This window comes from Anoplophora glabripennis, unplaced genomic scaffold (genome assembly GCF_000390285.2).
Source record: "Anoplophora glabripennis isolate ALB-LARVAE unplaced genomic scaffold, Agla_2.0 scaffold6, whole genome shotgun sequence".
Taxonomy (NCBI): Eukaryota; Metazoa; Arthropoda; class Insecta; order Coleoptera; family Cerambycidae; genus Anoplophora; species Anoplophora glabripennis.
In genome coordinates, this window is record NW_019416749.1 from 728,046 (window position 1) to 746,471 (window position 18,426).

Genomic DNA, 18,426 nt, shown 5'->3' on the forward strand with positions numbered 1-18,426 from the left:
GAATTGTTGACATTCTCTATTTAATTTTTAACATGCAATATGAACATTGGTTTTCACGAAAATAGAGGAAAATGTATTATGAAACAACGAAACATAAAAAGAACTGATTCAAATCAAGTTCTTAAAATCCTCATCAGATGAGGGAATGCGTGTTCTTTGGTATAGTCTTTCGGAAGTCAGTTGAGAATGTATAAAAACGCCTAGCAATAAAATTTAATTAGTTTCATAGGCGTCCCTAAAAAGGTTTACTGCTACAGATAAAAAATTATAAATTTCTATTATATGTTCATTTGCCAACAACATTATTTATGTCCTCAAACGATTTTATTATATTGATGGAAAATTTCGTTTTGTTCCGTTTCAAAAGGTCTCCAAAATGCCATATTGTAATAATATTAGTAAACGAAATATCCCTCTTATTTCTCCCTTTCGCAATTGCAATATGAATGATTAATGGAAGGTGCCTATAATAAATTAAAATTACCTGAATCACTCCAAATTCTGCATTGTTGCACTGCACTGCCTGACAATTTGCCATCCATTTGTCAACAGCTGAGATTTATTACCCAGTCGCCCAGTTCGGCTATCTGTGCACGCCGTTTGCCCACGCGCGCATTCCTCAACCGGGTGTATACATTTCTGCCACATCCACGTTTAGATCGATCAGATCTATAGATGGGTATGGCTAAATAAATATGAGAACAAGTTTTTCAAATATTTCAATACCAAGTTGCTGCGTCAGCGACCGAAACTGGTACATACTGCCAATCTCTTGGTTCGTCGATTGAGATCGGAAAGACTATACCAGTATTAAGATACCTATACACACTAACAAGCTAGTGATTAATAAAAATAGAAAATGTGTCTTTCAATATTATTACTTGCATACATAATAATTAATATTATTCGATTACTTTTCAGTTTTATTGTAGATAGTTTTACTAATTACTAACTTGTCTATAAACCACTTGGTTAGTAGAAGATATTTGGTAGGTTATGCGTGATGTAATGAGAATTTTAAGAAATTTTGACTTTGAATTGGGTTAATACTTTTTAAGTTTTTAAAAATAGTTTAAAAGCTTATGATAAAAAGAAGCATAATTAAAAATTAGTTCAAAACAAATAAGTACATTAGAATTGGATAAGTAAACATAAAATATAATATTTTATATGAATCTATGGAGACCTTGAGATCTTTAATATTTGTGTATCAATAATATACAGGGTGTTTATTAAGTACATGTACAAACTTTAAAGGGTGAATCTTTGATTAATTTTAAGATAAAAAGTTCATATGGACATGGGTCCGCAACGGTTTAATTCTTGACTTACAGAGCGTAAAAAAATATTTACTTAGTTTTTTGGCGCCACATACAATGTTGTACCTGGATTTAAATAACCATAATTTCTTTGTATCGCACTGTATGTCATTTTTGACTAAACGTACCTATTTTCTATTCAATTTTACGCACAAGAAGTACTTTTAGTATTTGTCGCTGAAAGCAGCCGTTTTGTAAAAAAAAGGTTTAAAGTTAAAACCTGATGCGTCGGAATTTTGTTGAATCATTAAGAGTTTTTGAAAAACAAGTGAAAAAATGTGTCTTTTATTGATTATATTGAGATGCGACAAACTTAGATCATTTACAAGACTTCTACAAATACTTAAAATACCAAACAAATTTTTTTTTGGATACCATCTCAAGAACCAAGTCGTTGCAGACCCATGTTCATATTTATACAGGGTTATTCACAACTCATCCAAAAAAATTTAGGAATCGATGCGGTATGAGAAATGGAGTCAATATCGTAGAAAAATATTTTGTAAAATTCTTATAGTTTCCGAGAAAAAAATTATTGGAGTTGTAGTGCTTTCAACCATTACATAGCTGGACAAGAAACTGTAGTCTCTAGTGTAATTCGCAATACGGGTGGAAAGCCAGGTGGCCTCAGCGACTCCGAATACTGAAATCCGATATTATAATCGCCGGTGCGATAGTGTTTACAAAATTTTTTTTAGTAGTTAGTGTCAAAAATGGCTTGCGCGTATAGCAACATGGAGTTGATGGATATCGTTTTAATTTATGGTGAAGCAAGACAACATTTGTATTATGGTGAAGTATTTGTGTTATGGTGAAGCAAGACAACATTTGTGTTAGATCGTAGACACTGATTAACGGCAGTGGACAAAATTTTGAACAGATGTTGTAACATCAGATAGATTATGTCAAATTATTTCATTATTTAAAATCACAAATTAATTGTATTAATTAATAATATCAATAGCGGCAAAATCAGTTGAGTTTACTGGTATAAAATGGTGCTATAAAATTCTATTTATTTCTTTCAAATTTTGCTCCGTTTTTATCACACTGCCGCCATGCCGGTCGCATTGTGTCAGGTTAGGTTTTACAATGGACCAGTTTCTAGTGCCGTGCAGAAGTGTATTTTTAAATAATTTTCGAACCGCTCTTTTTGACTTTTTCTTTACAAAATTGTATTTGTAGAAGTCCAAAAAAATTTTTTTTGGATAAGATCTGAATCACCCTGTATTCATAGTAATACCCTTTCTAAATTGCTTTGGGTCACCACTAATAAGCCTGCCATCGCTGACGGACTGCCACAGCTTCTTATAAAAGTAGGAAAAGATAACTGCTAAGTTTTTACCAAAGTTTCTTATCATTATTGGGGAACTCCCATGCTAAGATGGACCAGGGCCACCTCCGTGTTACGCGACTGATTTTTCCCAGATTTTGTACGAAATTGCGACATGTGGCAACATCGCGTTCTTCATGTTGTTTTGAACCGGCGGCGTGGTTATTCATGTTCGTCTGACGCGACGCGTCTCCAAACTTTTAGTTTCCCGCCGGTCGTCGGTCTGTGAGCATGGTAAGTTCGCGAGTTGTACCGGCTAAACAATGTTACGCTATAAACTTTTTATATTTTTGTTGTTGTTTGTGTGTGTGGTATTTGTTGAGTGTAAAACCTGCCAATCAATGGATATTAGGAATACCGTAACCGAATTGAATAAATTGAGGAATTGCACCGAAATTGTGGGATATGTGAGAATTTTGTTAATAGAAAGAGTAAAGGGTGAACATGAATTTGACAACTATGTGTTTCCGGATCTTACGGAGATCACTGGCTACCTGTTCTTCTACAATGTCCTCTACTTGACGTCAGTGGGGAAGTTGTTCCCAAATTTGATGGTCATCAGAGGGTACGAGCTGTTTACGGATTACTCGTTGGTCATTTACAACATGCCACATTTGAGAGAGGTAAAAAGAGGTCATTTTTAAGTCTATTGGTGAACCAGTGCCGAACAAATTATTAAATAAATTCTTATTAACTTAATTGTTTTCTCCCACGGTTTACGTAGGTACCATTACGGTTTACGGGGTACAAGAACAAGTAGTAAATACCTAATCTTGTTCTACATTATTATTTTCAAAATAACCTTTTATAGGCAAACAACCAAATTCAGTAACTGACAAGGTACACTGTTAAAAATGCATTGTCGGTAGTAGTGTTAAATAAGTAGGTAACTATAGTAGATGCATTGAATATTATTCCACAATAACACAAAATAGTTTTAGATTGGGTGTTTACATTTTATTATTATCAGTTAAATTCTACACTTTTCTTCTCGGTAATATAAGAAGTTATAATTAACTTTTATATTATAATTTATACCTGTCTCAAGTATGTTACGATACGCGCATGCCCCTGAAGTCACCATCCCCCAGTTTTCTGTCTCTCTTCTATTATTTCTGAGTAATTTAATTAATTATGAAAATGAGTATGTTAGTGTACAAATTTTAGCTAGCGATAGAAAATTTTTGCAGTTCTTTGAATACCGATATTGTTTTGATTCTTTAATCACTGCTTTGACTGATGGACGAGTATTCGTAAATTCAAGGAAATGTTCGCTAGCAAAATTCGTATAGTCTTTCCGATTTCAATTGAAGAACCAAGAGGTTGGCAGTATGTACTAGGTTCGGTCGCTGACGCAGCAACTCGGCATTGAAATATTTGAAAAACTTGTTCCCGTTTTTATTTAGCCATACCCATATACAGGTCTGGTCGAATTAAACTTGGAGGTGGTTGAAATGTATACGACCAGTTGAAGAATGCGCGCGCGGGCAAACAACGTACACAGACAGTCGAATTGGGCAACTGGGTAATAAATCTCAGCTGTTGACAAGGGGCTGACAAATTGCCTAGCAGTGCAGTGCAGCAATTCGGAATTTGGTGTGATTCAGGTAATTTTAATTTATTGTAGGCACCTTCTATTAGTCATTCATATTACAATTGCGAAAGGGAGAAATAAGAGGGATATTTTGTTTACTAATATTATTACAACATGGCATTTTGGAGACCTTTTGAAACGGAAAATACGAAATTTACCATCAATATAATAACATTGTTTGAGGACATAAATAATGAAAATATGTTACCTTTAGCAGAAAACTTCTTTAGGGAACGCCTGTGAAACACATTAAATTTTATTGCTAGGCGTTTTTATACATGTTCAACTGACTTCGGAAAGACTATACCTGTAATTGTAAATTAAACGCAGTTTGTCAGCAGAAATCATAAAAAATCTTTAGACTTTAGAGAAGAGTTATTTGCAAACTACTATTCAAATCGATTCAAATTTAGAAAATTTATTATTCGATTTTATTTCAAAGCAGACTAAAGAAACTGATTACTTGGGTAGGGACCTAAAGAAATTCGATATCGGAACATTTGTCAACGAGTGCGAACTTCCTAAATTCTTGTTTATTTTTGGTGAAGGAGCAAGAAATTCTCCATCTTTTCATCCAAAATTCGACAAAAGCATGTTAATCGGTACCCCGAGAGTGCCCCTGAAATATTTGTAGGTACCCCAATATTTTATATTAGTATCAATTGAGTTCGGAAATTAAAAAAAAATATTGTTTATGAATGGTATTTACGTTTACGTCTACGTTTTCCCCCCGCTTACATCGACAAATAGGTACAGGAGATTGTAGATACGTCTTAAAGTGTTTGCCTACATATGTCAAGATTCCTAGTATATATTGTTTGCCTGGATTTTACGAGCGCTATTATTACTGGGCTATTTTCGTCGATTGAAATAAATTTTACAGCAGTAACCTTCGATGGTGTTTACCTCCTCACTTTCTCTTCACTAATATTACGTGAATTTATTATTTTCTTAAAGCAAACTCCGAAGATCGTCAGCAAAGTAATTCAGAAAAATATAAAGAAAAACATTCTAGGTATCTTTAAGAAATCCACTGTTTTTAATATTTCTGATATAAATATTCAAACCTACACATCAGCTCATAATTAGGTATTTACGCTGTACTATTTTGCGAACTATTTTGGTTTCATCTTTCATATCTGAATACTTATTTTCATGTAGATAGATAAGTAAATTTACATTTTAAACTGTTTACAAAATTGTATGAATTGTACAATTATTAAATGTTTGATGTAATTTCACTTGTGTACCTAAAGTAATTTTGCTAGAGTTTAGCAAGTATCGTCAAAATATCATAGATTCTAGTAATTTGTTTTTCCCAATATTTTATTATTTTGTGGGTGTAAGTCTTGATACGCATATTCCACAGAAATTTTCTAGATATAGTATGTATAAAAGCGAGGTGTTTTAAAAAATTTGTAAATAAGTTTTCCTTTCCGTTTTTAAAATATAGATCAATACATGTTTGATTACATATATTTGTTGTTCCACCTGAGGGCACATAAGAATTTTATAATTTAGCGACAGCTTTTACACTTCCGGCAGAATGTTGTTCTCGTATACTTCGGTCCATTTATAGCCTGTAGTAAAAACAAACCATAACATTCTTCTATTTATTGCGAGATTTATTGTTTTCATTGGGATATTTATTACGCTGTATTTCTTTTGATCAACAGTTTTTACATTTACTACAATTTGAGGTATAAAATTAAGTCTGTTTCGAATGTGACGCTCAGGCAAATACTCCAAATTTTGAATTTTGTAGTCATGATATCCATTGGTCTTTAAAATTCGTTGAACGGCTAATTTATCCAAATTCAATTTCGCGCTAGTCTGCCGTATAGAATTTCGTGGATTTTGTTCGAAATGCTGTAACAGTCTAGCTGTATTAACATTGTTCCTTACCCTTCGGTCAATTATTTGATATTTCCCAGCAGAAAATTAATCTTCATTTCGTCGCAAGGTCGCCTCCAATCTTGTAAAGGTTCTATGATCGGGAATGAGGCGCTCTGGATACCTTTATCGATGTAACTGTACAGCTCTTCTTAAATTTTCTTGTGACTCGCCGTAAATTAGCAACATATCAACTTTTTCTGAATGAGAAAATATTTTGTAAGCACAAAAGTTATACGTTTGACGTTCGTATTGAGTAATGACAAATATTTTGTAACCTTTATGCACTTTGAACAACGAACATTCAATTAATGTAATGTTTAGGTGGTATTTCTTTTGAGCCTCTTTAGGACGATATTGCTTATAACTTTTAAACGGGAAGCAATACAGAAAAATTTCTCTAATAAAGGTTTATTAGAAAAAAGAGATTTTTAACAGGAAAAAAATTTAGGTATGTTTCTCGAAAAAATATAATTAATGACATCGTTAGTCGTTTCTGGCAAATCCCAAAGATAATACTTTCGATTGAAAATGGAGCTTACCTCATCCCATTTAACGCTACGTGTCCCAAATTTTATTTAATTTTTTTTTATCCTCACAGTAGACCCATACTTTCGAGTTTGAGACACCTTGTACAATCCCACACTTACGCTGGAAAACAGTATATTTTTATCTTTACTATGCGTTACCTTACAGAATTGTAAATAACTCGATTCATTTGTTTACTCCCTATATTTAGGTATGTATCACAATTCTGGTTGTTTTTCTCGGTTTTAATGGACTTATTTTACTGTTAACTAGGTCAAATGTTAATTTTTTCGTTTGGAGCTTGCTTGAACGTTTCTCATTAATCATTATTTCTTTATTTAAGTTAGATAATGAAAGGTAATTTTGATAATTTGATACATACCCATACAGAGTGTCCAGAAAATCTACTGTTATAATTTCGACTTTAGGAATAGTTTCCTTGGGTAAGAATAACCCGATTAAAAAAAATACCTTAGTACAAATTGGCTTTTCTAAGAAGTTACGGACTTAGATATTTTTCATTCGTTTCCTTTACATGAACTTAATTTTTTTGATATACTTACCTAATTAAGTAATTAAATGAGATAAGTATCCGAGAACATAATCGCACAATTTTTTTTTATGCAGGAACAATGTTCTCGCCTTTACAACTTTGAACTCGATTTTAAAGTTTATTTTCTCGTTATTTTGTTCCTGACAAATGGTATATTTGGAATTAAAAATATGTTATCTAAGAACTTGTTACATTTTTGTTATATTAATGAAAAACAATAATAATTCAATGGATTGAGCGAGATATCGAGGCTTGACTTGACTTTAATAAACCTCCATAATGACGGTTATTGAATATCTATTAGTATCAACAATATTCAGTGAAAATTTTACCTATATATTGAATTTGGTAATAAAAAGCTTCATATATCTCTTTCCTGGAACATCCGTTTCTCTGTCCTATTATATTTATCTGCCAGGGACGTTTTATCCATAAAACCTCCAATTACTGCTGTTGGATCGCCGCAATTTATTTTCCCGTAAATCAGCATTTGGTAAGCCGATAAAATTACATTTTGTAAACAGCTTTGTTTTTGTCACGTTGGCGACAGAACCTAATCCCGAGATACTGGGATTTCAAAATTTCGGGATACTGCACATTTCGTAGATTTCAAATTCCGAGTCTCGAAATAAATCCGAAATCAAATTGCTTGTGTTTTCATTATTTATTATTCCTTTTAATACTCTATGATTTTCTTGTTTATTACGTCAAAGCAAATAGTAATAACCGCAGCATATACAAATCAGTAATTCACTCATCAAATTTTTATTTGTGGGGTAAAACCTATTAAAATAGACAAGTAGTTACATTTTACTCAACATTTTATATTAAAATATTAAGGATAATTCATTGATATTAACAAATTTCTCATTTTTTTTGTACCACAGTCCTTAAAAAGTTGTTGACATTATTGCTTACTAATATTTCTTAATAATAGATAATAGATTATAACGAACTAGACTGGAATAATAGTACTAATGTTATCTCTCAATAGCTTAATCTGGTTAAGTTAAAATTAATATGTTTATATTGCGATTGAATTTCAGTTGATACAATGTTGCAAGCGAAAATGATAAGTAACTTGTGGGGAGATATACAAGTAAAAATACAGATAAAAATATACGTTTTACTCATTTTTGTTTAAACAAATTGCTATAAATTGAATTGAACTAAAATAACAAAATTCAGTAATTCATCATTCATCAATAAAGAAGGGTAATTTACAATTGACCGTAAAAAATAGAATATTTTTAAATCTGATCATATACCTACGTTTGCAATGAAAACGGATCTTATGAATGGACGTTAAATAATTACAAATTTCACGAGCAGTGAAATGCATAAATCGAACACAGCGCTTTTGATGTAGAATGTGATGGAAATGGGGCAGCAGTAAATAGTGAAAGCACAGTTTATAGAACAATCAGCTGATCAATTTCGTGGCGTTACCTTTGATCTTTTAGGCTTGAAAATTTGTTTTTAAATCTTAGCTTTTTTCCACCTATTACTAATAACTCAGCAGAAAAATATACAATATACATATATGTATACAGGGTGATTCAAAATTCAGTACAAAGAATTTAGGGGCGTATTTTTGAGGATGAAATAAGACTTTTTTTCCTATAGACGTAGGTCTACAAATGCTTAGTTTTCGATATACAGGATGTTAAAGTTTTTTAGTTATTTTGATTTTTTATTAATAATTTTAAAAAAAATTTGAATGTTGGCATAAAACTTGGATTACGGTTTTTTTTGGAACGCTATATTTAGATATGTCATTGGTGTTTACTAGTTCACCTACTGTGTAGAAGGACTGAAAATCATAACATTACAATATAAAATAAATTTCCTAATAAAGTTTAGAAAACCCACGCGTCCGCCAATGATACTTCTGCACCACCTCGAAAGAAACATATTTTCGATATTTATTTAGTTTTAAGTTAACAAATAAAAAGCAGGTGCTTACGAACATTTTTCCGGAATATTGACTCATATCTGTATGTTTATTTTTGCATAGAATTATTGGCGTAATTAATTTTCTATCGGTTTCATTTACATATCTAAGTTAAATGGGACTTTAAATTGGCCATTATTTAGTTAAAAAAAGAGTGTACAGTTTTTATAGCTAGCTTTCAAAATATAAGTCGTTTCTTTTGGAATAAGTCTTTTTACTTTCAATTAAATAAATGTGTAAGTAATATATTTGGTGTCTATAATCACAATGAGTGGAAAATTCAATTCTTAAATAAGTTTTAGCCAACTGTACCTATACCTCCATACAACAGTGGCACCAAATTTGTTTAGTAAGGCATTTATTTTTTTAGTCAAGGCCAAATTCGTCTCTTTTTTGAATTTGGAAAATAAAAGGGCTATATCTTTTTTTGTGGAAGTATGACAAACTGTACATACATGTTAAGATATAGGTATTTTTTGGAAGAACGGAACATTCTCTTTTTAACTAGGCTGTAGGCTGTAGCTAATCATTTTTCTTAGAGAATTTTGACTTTCATCTGAATGTCGAAACATTCTGTTCTACACAAAAAAGTCACCGAAAGTATGTATTAAAGCTTTTTTAGCCCATAATTTTTAAGGACGAAAAATTTTACAAAGATGGTTCGTTTTAATCATTAATTAAACGTGTATTAATGTTAGCAATGCGTTTTATTGTTACTTGTTACATAAATTAATATCTTTTCTTTGAAAACGTATATTGTGTCCTCGAGTCCTTTTCAGAAGCTTCTAAAATTACAAGAAAAAGCTCGTTAATCATTCTGGCAGAAATTACCGTTTTTTTTCTGACACATCGTTAACATTATAAATAATAATGGTAGTACATCAACAGGAAATCATAGAGGGGGTATAACAAGTGGGTCATTTTTTTAGATCAAATTGTAATGTATACATGAAACAGTTTGATATAATTGTCAAAACTAAATTATTTCTTAATAACATTGAATGTGTTAGAAGTTTGACTCTCTTGTATGACATGGGTCCTAAACTCAACCATTTCCGAAAAAAAAATTAATCAATACCATAAAATACAATGTTTATCACTTTTTTGAACTTATTTATGCTTAATTCTAAAAAATAATTAGCGTTGTAATGAACTTAAAATTCGATCAAATTCATATCGATCAATGTGACAACGGCGCGGCGGATAACATGAGGTATTAAACTGTCCAGCAATACGCAATTCAGTTGGTATCTGGAATTTGACCGCGTCTGAGTGTTTTTTGCATACCACTATTTCCTTTTCTTGAGGTGTTTTCCAGTGAATGCGCGAAAAATTGGATTCGAAGTGTCGTGCGTGCATCGAAACTGGTGGTGAATATTTTGAGCTTATGTTGTTTGTTTTGTACTTGTGCGTTTAAAACTTACTGAATTTTGCTTTTTGGTAAGTACCTAAATTATTTTTAATACGTATGATTATTTCGACGAAGTGAATCTTTGGGTACATTAATTACATACTTTTAAAATTCATAATTTGATTAAAAATTAAGTTCCTGTTTTAAGACACTCATAATTACTAAAATTCGAGTTGAAATTTAAGCACATCACTATCTTCGTACTACAGAATCGATACATTTTATTTTATTTATTTAAAAACTGGAAAACAATTAATTTGAAATGTATTAAATGTTTCACAATAATAGTTGTTTACATTTTTTCCGTAGGACAAGTCTGCCGCGTGCACACGTGGTTTGTATCAGCTGTGTAGCGTTAGGTTAAGCGCTGTTGTCACGTTGTGATAAAACTCCCCAATATTAATACTCGCTGTATTTTGAAAGCTGTTAATCATACGCCCCTGTAATATATAACTTTTTTGTTCATTTATGATTCACTCTATCTCATGCTGAAGTAATGGCAGTAAAACTTCTTACACCCTGTATAGTATGTGAGTATGTTGAACCCGATTGCAAAAAAAGCTTGAATGAATTAATAAACGACCTCACCACCTCATGCCTTGCGGATGGGATCTAGAAACATTGAAATTAGATATACTTTCCCTATTCGTGACTAAAATACATAAAAATAAGCACAAAACGCGGAGCGTTTTTTTACAAAGACTGAAATTTTATCTTAGGGAGGCAACTGTAGTTCGATGTTTGATATGCGCATATTTATGTAGGGACCAGAGTAGGGTAGCATTCAAATAACTTGAAATATTTATTCAAGAATTCATACACTACAATTCACAACATATTCAAGAATTTTGTATTTATAAAGAATGAGTAATCAGGAATAGAGAGTATTCAATTTTTGTAATTACGCAATTATTTAGTAACAGTTTTTCACTGATATCAAATTTCTGCAGTCAACATTGGTCTTTTGTGTATTCACAGTAAAACATGCAGTCGTAGGTATACAGTTTTTGGGATGTTACAACAAATAAGATTCTGCGGCTTTATATAGTCTTTCCGAAGTCAGTTGAATATGTATAAAAACGCCTAGCAATAAAATTTAATGAGTTTCCTAGGCATCCCTAAAAAGGTAAAAAATTATAATAATTTGCATATAATGTGTAGAAAATTTCTATTATATGTTGATTTGACTAACAACATATACGTATTAATTATTTATGTTCTCAAACAATTTTATTATATTGATGGTAAATTTCGTTATGTTCCGTTTCAAGAGATCTCCAAAATGTTGTAATAATATTATTAGTCAACAAAATATCCCTCTTACTTCTCCCTTTCGGAATGATTAATAGAAGATGCCTATAATAAATTAAAATTACCTGAATTACACCAAATTCTGCATTGTTGCACTGCACTGCTAGGCAGTTTGTCAACCACTTATCAACAACTGAGATTTATTTCCCAGTCGCCCAGTGCGACTGTGTTATTCGCGGTTTGACCGCGTGCGCATTCAACTGGGCGTATACATTTCTCTGGGAACAAGTTTTTCAAATATTTCAATACCGAGTTGCTGCGTCAGAGACCGAACCTGATATGTACATGCCAACTTCTTGGTTCTTCAATTGAGATCGGAAAGACTATACCTAAATGCAGTTTGTTAGGTATTCCTGAAAACATTTTTTAAATTTCAACAACCCGCATCTTGGAAACTAGATTCATTAAGGTTTTTGTCTTAAGATTGTTTAAAGAACAACCTCTTGAAGTTGTGGAAGCATTAACTTGAACCGAGGATAACATAGGTTGGGATAGTATATCTAATAATTATTTAAATATAAAAATTAAAATAATAATAATTAAATTAAAATATTTTAAATATCTCGGCATTCTAAGGACGAATATTTTTCCATATTATTTCAATTATTTTATCTACTTATACTTTAAAATTCAAATAATTATGCAGTTTTAAAAGTACACATAAAATTCCAAATATTTAGCAAGAACCGTTATCTTCGGCCAAGAAAGTACCTAAATGGAAACATATGATAACAGTTCTACGTATCTAGATTACTAACATTGTGCTGTCGTTAACAAATTTAATTTTTAATACGAGAATGAAGAAATGATTAGATCTGTTGCGATTTGTTATGTGGTACACTCACATTTTATTAAAATTTATAAATATATTTTTATTTTCCTTGACAGTAACTATATCAACATTATTGATGTGTAATCTTGCAATACATGAATTAAAATAGTACTAAAATAAACAGGTTATAAGAAATAATATAAATATATTTGTTTCACTAAATATTTCTAATACGTACTTCACTGTAAAAAAAATCGGTGTGAGTGAAAGCAACAAAGTAGTGAATCCATTGCGTGAAATGATTAAATATTGAGTATTTTGATAATTTTACTCATTTGTGATAATATTCGAAATAGAACTGAGATTTTTTAGTATTTTATTGCTTATACACTGTTTCTGACACAGGGCTTTGGTCAAGACTGAGACTCAGACTAGATTGCTTGTGGGTTTTCGTAGTTATTGTTGTTTTTCCTATTTTATACAGCTCAACAAGATAATGGCTTCATTGGCGTACAGCTAGATTAGGAGTAATCTTTACAATTTACTGCGATTGTTATTGCCAATAAGCGAACACTAAATGGTAAGTAACTTAATCTATGGACAAGGCATATTCATTTCGATAAATACTTTCTAACAGTTTATTTAAATATGTATGTATGCTGCTGATAGCCATTGCTAACTAAAATTTCTTACAAGTAAGAATTTAAACATATTCTATTCCTAAAAGGGGTACATTATACTATTAATCAGATCATATGCCTAACACTGCTAGATTCCCTAGTCCCTAATGAATGCCCATTCTCTCCTCGAAGATACTGATGTTTATTTACATTACTGGAAGATACCAAGATCTGTCGATAACCCACCCAAAGTAAAACCTTTGGGTATCTCCCTGTACCGATTCTTACATAATGTATTTTAAGATTTCAAGAGTTTATACGTGCACCGATTTTAACCAATCGAAATTCTATTTTAGTCAAAGTGCCAGTCTATTAAAGACAATGCATGCCACTGATACAAATCGGTTGCATAATTTTCCCAAAACAAATTAATTTCGTCCATTCGTATGTCGTAAGAAAGTGTGCAACAATACGCGTGAGAATTCTCAGCATAGGCATTTGAAAATATAATTTCGGAATTGTACCGCTCTCCGGTGCCGTGTGGAGGAAGTGTTTACGTTTTATTTTAGGCTATACTGGGGGGGGTTCAGCCCGTGTTTATATTGCGTCATTGCCGAAGCACGTGGTGAATGCCCTCCTGGCGTAGCGTAAGCGCAGTGCCCAGCGCCACTTCCAGTAACGTCCTTGGGGGAGTTTTTGGGTCAATAGTGTTGCGTCGTAACGCGAAGACGCGGGAGAGGCGTGGCTGTTTCCTCGAGTAGTAAAAGTTCCTGAGGCGTCATATTGATAATTCCGTGGATATAATCCCTGGCCAGCTTTCACTCATTGATTAATCTGTTTTGTTTAAGCAATGATCTCGTAAGAGCAATGGCCCAATTAGAGGATAATACGTTATAAATAAGTTCCGCTGTTCGGCAAGCAAGTACATAGGTACCTACTTGTTGAACGGTTGCGTTGTAGTAGGTATAGGGTGTCTCGTAAAAAATACCGCAGGCTGTAACGTCTTCATTTTCAGGCAATTTAAAAAATAAACTATTTGAGGTAACGGCTTCAAAAATACTGTAATGTGACACTAACTTTCATTTATCTTAATGACTGAAAATTAATTTTTTTAATGGTACGTTGTACAGACTGGTCCATTTTCGATGGGAATTCAGGGTATTTCAGAAACAACTAAAGATATAATAAATCTGACACCATGTTTTCAAGCTCGATTTTCATGGCAAACTCGACTGTCAAATTAGAGATTTGCTGTTGCTGTCGTCATTTGTTTCATGGCGTTTCTCGTTATTATGACATTTTTGAACATGTCTGAGATACAGGCAGCTGTTAAATAAGTTAGTGTTAAAGTCGGTGAAAACTCAAGTCTAATTCTTTGGCGTATATATCACATATCACATATCACATATGCACATATCACATATGCGTATATCACATGCTATAGTTATTTTTACAAACACAGGAGATACGGAGTGTTTTATATATACATTACTTCCTTTTTTACATTTTAATACGGTTGGCTATGAAAATACATACAATATCGTAAAAAAATTTTTGTAAAATCCTTATAGTTTCCGAGAAAAAAATTATTGAAGTTGTAGTACTTTCAAGCATTACATCGCTGGACAACTGTAGTCTGTAGCGTCATTCGCAATACGCGTGGAAAGGCACGTGGCCTCAGCGACGCCGAATATTGAAATTCGATTTTACAATCGGCGGTGCTGTAGCGTTTACAATAGCTGTTCAAGTTTAAAATGTTATAATCTTACGTTGGTACCCAAGTTGGTAGCCCTGTAACCTCATGCGCATGTGCGCCTAAGTTTGAATTGTAACGAGAGTGTCTGCTCAGATATGCAAGAGAGCGCACGTGTAAAACAGTCCTTCGAATTAAAGTTATTTAATCTAAAATCAAGTTGTTTAATTACGCGGACGCAAGTCCCATCAATAGCTTTTTAGTAGTTAGTGTAAAAAATAGTTTGCGTGTAAAGCAACTTGGAGTTGATAGATATCGTTTTAATTTATGGTGAAGCAAGACAACATTTTTATTATGTTGAAACATTTGTGTTATGGTAAAGCAGGACAACATTTGTGTTAGTTCGTAGAAACTGAGTAAGACGGGCCCAAATATGTATACACGTCGGTGGAGAAAATTTTGAACAGTTGTAACAAATTATTTTATTAATTAAAACCACAAATTAATATTTTATTAATTAATAATAACAATAGCAGAAAAACAGTTGATTTTGCTGATATTAAATACTTAGGTGCTATAAAATTCTATTTATTCCTTTCCGTGCGAAATTCTTTCAAGTGTTTGTCCGTTTTTATCACGCCGCCGTGCTGGTCGCATTGTGCGAGGTCAAGTTTTGGATAAGTTCTGAATCACCTTGTATACAATTATAATTCTTACTGTTACAGAACCCATAGCTGTTGTAAAAATACGTATAAAAACAGAGAAATGTTACATGCTATAGTACAAAAAATTAGATGATAAATGAAGATTACTTGCTATACGCCGAACATTAATTGAAGACTTGTCAATGACATTATCTACAACATTTTTTAAAATGCTTGTATCTTCTAAACAAAAACGAATCGGACCCATGTTCATATAAGAAAAAATGTTTGAAATTAAGCTACCATCTGTCAAAGTTTATCATAGAGCGTGTAGAACACCCTGTATAAGAGGCATTGTTCGTCAAATCACTGGGGTCATCATGACCCCAGTGATTAGTTAGTACCTATTTAGAGTAGCTAGCTTTTGCCATATAAGTTTAAATAAAAGCAATATTGTGGCAAAAGCTTTAGTAAATATTTTCACAATATGTACAGCCAGAAGAAGTAGAACAAATATTAAATTTTACTGCAATAAAAGTAATACATTTTTGATGGAATTATACGAAAATTCTTTTTATACATGATTACAGTTTTTTTTGTACAAATTAAAGGATTAAAATGATTTAGGTATGTAGTAATTTCTTTCCTGTGTATTAAATTTCTACTCTGCATTTTCAATGGTTCATAAATACTTGATCAAAACCATGTCTGCTAGATTCCTTAGGAACGCTCTTACGAAAAATAATTACGCTTATTCTTTTTTTGCTTCTTTTGACGAGAAGAATCAGTTCTGAAAACTTGTCGCGATGTCACAATTATACTCTGTATAATAAAATGGAAACGAGTCCTCCCAGGCCTTTGATTAGATTTATATAACGTTAAAATCAACGGAATAACTTTCAGCCATTCTTCAGTTCTCGGTCACGCAAGCACATAAATTCATTTCCGTAGTCAAGGAAGTATTTTAGGGCCTAAATAATGATAGGAAATATGAAATAAATTTACCGTAAAATATTGTTCTATATTTTCCAGCCTGATGTTCAAACATTATGGACGTCAGTTTGACATCATAATTATAATATGGTTCGTCACAGAAAACTGTAATGGATAGTCTTTTGCGGTATATTTCATGGAATTTGTCGATGCAAATTATAGTGTATTAAATAACTAAGTGTATCTAGTAAATTGTACACATGTGTGCTGTTGTGTAAAATTGTCTAATCTTACTATTAGCCCTTTTTTTAGTGGTGTTTTCTGGTTTTCCGATTTTAAGGGTAGCGGTTGTCCATGAAAAAATTTTTGATATGTAAATAAATAAATAAATTCATGGAAATAGCCTTGGGCGTATGTTTTAAAACTGGTCTTATTTACAGAGCTGTTCAGGGTTTTATAAAATTAGAAACTGGTCTAGTCACAATAAACACGGACTAAAAATAAATGCGTTTTAAACTTTTACGTCAAGAAGTTCTATTTATCCTTTTTTTTCTTTATAAGTATTCTCCATAATATTAATATGGTACTTAATGACGTGTGTCAATCGAATGAGTGGTTCAAAAGTTATGACGGAAAAACGGGAAAAAAATTCCTACTTCAACGCCCTCTATCTCCGAAACGGTGCGATTTAGGAAATAAGTTTACTGTCGGAGACACTTGGTGGACATGGGAATTAGTTTGCTCATTGACTCCATCGAAATAATAAACGGGTGACGTGGCACTATTTATTACAAATACGGAAGCTGTTATACAAGTTGTAAAATAGGAGCTAACGGTCCGCCACTGTCAGCCCTAGCAACACTACTGTTCACTACTTTTTTATCAAAACAATAATAACAATAACAATAATAATAATAATAATAATAATAAAAGCCACACGGTTATGGTTGTTTCATCAATTGAATGATGCAGTTGCTTCCCGGGCTTTCAGTTTTGTTCCGTTCACGGGGGCGTTACCCAGTGCATTCCTCTACCCTATCACTTTGACCATATAAGGAAGTGTTTACAAAAGTTAGATAATGATGGTCTTTCACACACAGGCTAAAACTTAACCCTGAAGAGATAGCAATTGGGTACTCTAATATTTCTATAACATAAACAAAAACAAGCCCTCAACATTCCATCGACGGTGGCTACGAATTCATAAGCGGTTACAAGGGTGATGCCGACAAGCATTATTTTAACCTGTTCTATCGATTCCTCAAGTTATCCAAATTAAACCTGAATCACCCTGTATATGTTTGTATTACATTGGTTTTAATTTTGAATTCTTTTTTGCAGTCGCATTACCGTTTACGGGTGTATTATTTTTTTTACTTCCAACATTGGGCCGTAAAATCTAATAGTAAACGGTGAATATTTTTTTTTTCGGGTGTCTTGTGAAAATATGGTAGTTTATCATGTTTTAAGAGCCCCCTCAAAAATCAGATCAAAACAAAGACATAAAGTAAATACATACTATACTGATTAGAGTTGCTTATTTAATACATGTATATAAATTTATATAAAAGTGTAGTACATTTGAAGCAGCCTGGAGGAATTTTTTGTGGCATTGAAGAATTATATATATGCACACAATATCGCTTCCATGCTGTTGCTTGTTCTGTTGTAATAGTAACCAAAATAACATGTGCAGCAAGTGCATGTACTAAGAAAATGATCACTTCGGAAACCTTTTTATTTTTTAATTTAGAAGGAAATTTCCGAGATTTCGTTTCATTTCGTAGTGTGGCTTTTTGAGAGCTTCAAAAATCCATTTTTAGAAAAAGAAAAACATTTTACATCACAGGTTTTTTAATTTAAATAAT

At 32.3% G+C, this 18,426-nt stretch overlaps 1 protein-coding gene across 2 annotated transcripts in view; it reads left to right on the forward strand.

The window, feature by feature from the left end:
• Nucleotides 1-18,426, forward strand: part of LOC108911096 (insulin-like peptide receptor) — a 139,434-nt gene that overhangs the window by 3,918 nt on the left and 117,090 nt on the right. The window contains exon 1 of one of the 2 annotated variants that reach the window (XM_018715934.2): nucleotides 2,877-3,275. The exons of the other annotated variant lie outside the window; for it this stretch is intronic. Within the exon in view, the coding sequence (XP_018571450.1) occupies nucleotides 2,916-3,275 (360 nt within the window). The 5' untranslated portion in view covers nucleotides 2,877-2,915. Of the gene's footprint in view, nucleotides 1-2,876; nucleotides 3,276-18,426 lie in introns of those variants that run through there. 2 annotated transcript variants of the gene reach the window in all.